Raw genomic sequence first — 4,042 nt, 5'->3', positions numbered from 1 at the left:
GCGGGAGGCGGCGGAGGAGCCGAGGCGGCGGCCGGAGCCCCGGTGACACCGGGCCGGAGGGAGCGCAGAGTCCCCACGCCGGGCTGCAGCCGCTGAGCCCGCACCGACTCCATCATCGCCGCCAGCCCGCTCCAAGAGAGACCCCCGCCGTGCAGCCGCTGTCACTCACCGCCCAAGGGCCCAATGGGCGTGGAGATCACCTCAGGGAGGGGGCGGGACGACAGTGGGAGCTGGCCAATGGTAGCATGGAAAAGACTTTGGGGCGGGGCAGAAGGAGGGTGGTGGGAGGGCGGCAGCAGGCCAATCGCAGAACAGAGGATCAGGAAGGTGGGCGGGGAGAGAAGGGGAGCGGCCAATCAGAACTGGCTTGTAGGGCGCGGAGAGACAGGGGCGCGCCCTCCCTACTTACCCCAATCACAAGTGAGGGACACGGCGAGGGGGCGGGGCTTAGAAGATAGCTGTCCAGTCGTGCTGCAAGAATGATAATAATGACAGAGGAAAGAACGAATCAAAATGCAAAGCAGCGGAGGCGGAGGCAGGGAATTGTAACCGCCTTCTTATTGGTCGGGGAAGGGGGCGGGAAATGGAAAAATTAACCAATCAAAGCCTTCGATACAGGTTTAGAGAGGGAGACCGTTCCAATTGCCCATTCACGGCTTCTGTTTTGATGGAAAAGGGTGGGGTCTGGCGCATCAAGCCAATAGGGATAAGCTGTGCGGGCTTACAAGAAGGTGGCCTGGCTCGTCTCTGTTGCCGCCAGCCACCAGGTGGCGCTAGGGCTCACACTCCGCGCCCTCTTTGACCTGCGGCGGCTTCCGTCGCGCTCCCGGAAGTCGCGTCGCGTCCTGCCGAGGCCCCACACCGGGGAGCGACGCCTCGGGCCCGGCCCGGCCCCGTCATGGAGACCTGGGTCCGCTTCAGCGCCCAGAGCCAGGCTAAGGAGCGGCTTTTCAGGTATGGGGGGGCTGTTACTGTGCCGGTTCCGGTGTAGGGCTGCCTGGCCTCCCCTCACTGGGGCCCGGGGGAGGGCGGTCATAGAGGCCCTCGGGGAGGGTGTGGGGTGTGGGCCCCCCCTCATGCTGTCTCTTGCAGGGCCGCGCAATACGCCTGTGCCTTGGCGGGGGATACGCTGCGGAGGAACGGGGCGAGCGCCGGGGTCTTGGCCAGCGTTCGGCAGCTGGAGGCTCACCTCAGCCTGGGCCGCAAGCGTGAGTGGGGCTGCCCCGGTGCTGGGGGGGGGCGCGGGGACCCTCCTTTATCTCCCCTCCTTCTTTTCCTTCGGTGACCATCCGTCTGTCCTGCAGTGATGCGCCTGGGTAGCTCAGCCGAAGCATTGGAGGCGGCAAAACGAGCTATTCACCTGTCGGACATGGTGCTGCGGTTCTGCGTCACCCTCAGCCACCTGAACAGGGCCATGTACTTCGCCTGCGACAATGTTCTCTGGGCGGGGAAGACGGGGCTTGTCCCTAGCGTGGACCAGGAGAAGTGGGGCCAGAGGTCCTTCAGGTGAGGGGCTTGGACAGCTGTGAGAGCTGCCGGCAAGGAGTCAGTATGCTTCCCCAGGGAGAGAGCAGGTTTCTTGCTTCTTTGCTGCTGTCCCACAGAGAAGGGGTGGATGAAGGGGTCTGAGCTCCCTTCCCAAGCGCTGCATGCAAGGGGCTTCTCCTCTCCTTGCACCGTACCGATGGCAAGAGAGCTGGCGGGTGCTTGGCCCGGCTCAGCCTCTCAGCTGTCAGTAGAACGTGGACTTTTCTGCACAGGGTGGGTTTTTTAAGGCACTTCTTATTTTTATGGCTGGAAAGAAAATAGTTAGAGGCTCCCAGCTTCACAGACCACGATCCCCAGCACTGTTTTCCTGCTCTCTCTGCTCTCCCTGCCCCACCATTCCTCTTCCTCTTTTTTTAGATATTACCTCTTTGCCCTCATCGTGAACCTGAGCCGGGATGCCTACGAGATCCAGATCCTGATGGAGCGTGAGGCAAATGGGAAGCGAGCAAAAGGCAACGAGAACGGGTGCCAGGTCCGGGCTGACAATGGGCTCCAGCAGCTGGGGCTGAGGCTGCAGATCCAGCTCCAGCTTCTGATCCGCGTCCTTAGGAACAACCCTCCTCTGCTACTGGACGTGGTGAAAAATGCCTGCGATCTTTTTATCCCCCTAGACAAGCTGGGGCTGTACAAAACCAACCCGGGCTTTGTGGGGCTGTGCGGCCTCACCTCCTCCATCCTATCCATCCTCACCATCCTTCATCCCTGGCTCAAACTGAAGCCTTAGTTGTTCTCAGAGCCTGCCTCCAGGCTCAAAGCCAGCACAGGCAGATATGTGGGGACCCTGGGGGGTTACTTCTAGGGCTGGGACACGACTAAAGCTGACGGGCTCAATCCCGTTGCCTGTGGCTGCGCGTTCACATCACGCTTGGCTGCCGTAATAAACGGGTTGTGGAGACGGGAGAAAGGTAGAGGGAGTTTGTGGCGTCAGAGCCCGCAGGGACCTGCTCCCGCTCCCTTGGCTCCCTGCGTCGCTGGTGGGGAGGGTGATACTCAATGGACCTAAATTTGGTTCTTCTCCCCATCGACTGTAGGGCCTGTCTGGCTGTTTTAGGGCTTTAATCTTTCCCCTCCCTCTTTGGGGGGGTCTCTTAACATGGAGCCAGCCAAGAGGGAAATATTTGGGGCCGGAGAAAGCTGCCTGGGTCACTGGGTGCTTCTCCCAGACTGGGGGGGCGGGGTTTAAACCGCAGGGTGGGGGCGAGTCTAGCGCCGGCTGGGTGCATCCAGCGCCTGTTTTGACACTTTATCATCCTTTTAAGAAACTTTTTAAGTGCAGACAGAGAGGGTGAGTTGAAAGGACTTTGACTGCGGATGAGCCGTACTCAGCTGGGCGTTCAGAGGTGAGCTTGGGGTAAGTCCGTGGGTTCTTGGCCAGTTCCGCTCTGCCGGCTGGTCATGGGTTTGAGGTGAGATGGGGCAGGGTATTTCCCTGTAGGAGAATATTTGCTTGCCTGCACCTTCCCTGCAATCCCAATGGGGAAGAAGTGACTGCAGCGAGTCGCACCAAGCCTTGAGGTCACTCCCAGCCCTTCCTGCTTGGATCTCTCTGTGTCTGAGAACAGAAAGGGGATTCAGGCAGCCGGAGCTCTTCCCTACAGCTGTGAAGAAGTTGAAATCTGTGTATCTGCCTCCCTCCCTCTGCCCGGTGCTGCACAGGTTCATCCTGCTGAGCATTCGCTGCAGTTTGCTTCTCAGATGTCCTTTTTGGTGGCTTTTCTGGGGATAAATCAGGGAGGAGATGGCTTGATGCTGTGATTCTCTGTGTCAGTTGTTCCCACCTGCTTTTCTCTCTGAGCTGGCACTGCCATCTCACTAAAACTGCCCACTTTCCTTGGTTTCTGTGACACTGGATAATGCTGTTTATGCCAGGCAGTGGGTTTGACCTGTCTCTAAAGAGTGTTTTACTTAACCATGGATTGAAGGACACGCTTGGAGCTGATTATTTGTATCCAGAGGTGGGCTGTTCCTCGGTCCGACCCTGGGAGGGCAATACGGAGGGAGGGAGGGAGTGACACCGTGTGCTTTTAAAACCCACTGGGGTGGGTTTTTTTGAGCTTCAGCAGCTCCACGCACAAACAGCTCAAGCTTCACCTGCTTCCAAGTATGTCTGCGCAGTGGCAAAGGCTTGTCCCTGGACTGGAAAACCATGGCTCCCTCACTTGAGAGCGCTACCTCAGGTTTGTTAGTCCAGACCCAGCTCCAGGATCTCCCTGGCATTTTCCATTCAGCATCTCCCGGCTTTCTGTGGGCTCTGGGGTGATACAGGCAGGTGAAAGGCTGAGTCACTGGGAGAGGGTGGGTGTGTGCAGCCTGAAACTGAGCCGAACTGCCCAGGGCTTTAGCAAGAGGGAGTTTAAGTCAGCTGGATAATGAAGGAGGTGGCAGTGGGGTGTAAGAACATGGGGTCTTTCTGCCTGCAAACCGATTCAGTCAGGGAAGGTGCAGGGTGAGGTACTCAGACCCAAGTATTTGGATGGCGAAAGCTGCCCCCCCC

At 58.8% G+C, this 4,042-nt stretch overlaps 2 protein-coding genes across 2 annotated transcripts in view; one reads left to right on the top strand and one right to left on the bottom strand.

Moving 5' to 3' along the window:
* The window catches only part of LIX1L (Lix1 homolog (chicken) like), a 10,565-nt gene extending 10,452 nt beyond the window's left edge, over positions 1-113 (bottom strand). The window contains exon 1 of the mRNA XM_010565539.1: positions 1-113. This exon is cut by the window's left edge and continues 221 nt beyond it. Coding sequence (XP_010563841.1) covers positions 1-113 — 113 coding nt within the window.
* A 725-nt stretch (positions 114-838) lies between these two features.
* On the top strand, positions 839-3,623 carry PEX11B (peroxisomal biogenesis factor 11 beta). Its single transcript, XM_010565538.1, has 4 exons — positions 839-954; positions 1,093-1,208; positions 1,305-1,506; positions 1,906-3,623. The coding sequence occupies exons 1-4, from the start codon at positions 899-901 to the stop codon at positions 2,270-2,272; spliced, it is 741 nt and encodes a 246-aa protein (XP_010563840.1). The 5' UTR covers positions 839-898; the 3' UTR covers positions 2,273-3,623.
* Positions 3,624-4,042: the final 419 nt, after the last annotated feature.

Source organism: Haliaeetus leucocephalus, unplaced genomic scaffold (genome assembly GCF_000737465.1).
Source record: "Haliaeetus leucocephalus isolate CR32 unplaced genomic scaffold, Haliaeetus_leucocephalus-4.0 Scaffold193, whole genome shotgun sequence".
Lineage (NCBI taxonomy): Eukaryota > Metazoa > Chordata > Aves > Accipitriformes > Accipitridae > Haliaeetus > Haliaeetus leucocephalus.
This window is presented reverse-complemented; position numbering and strand designations above follow the sequence as displayed.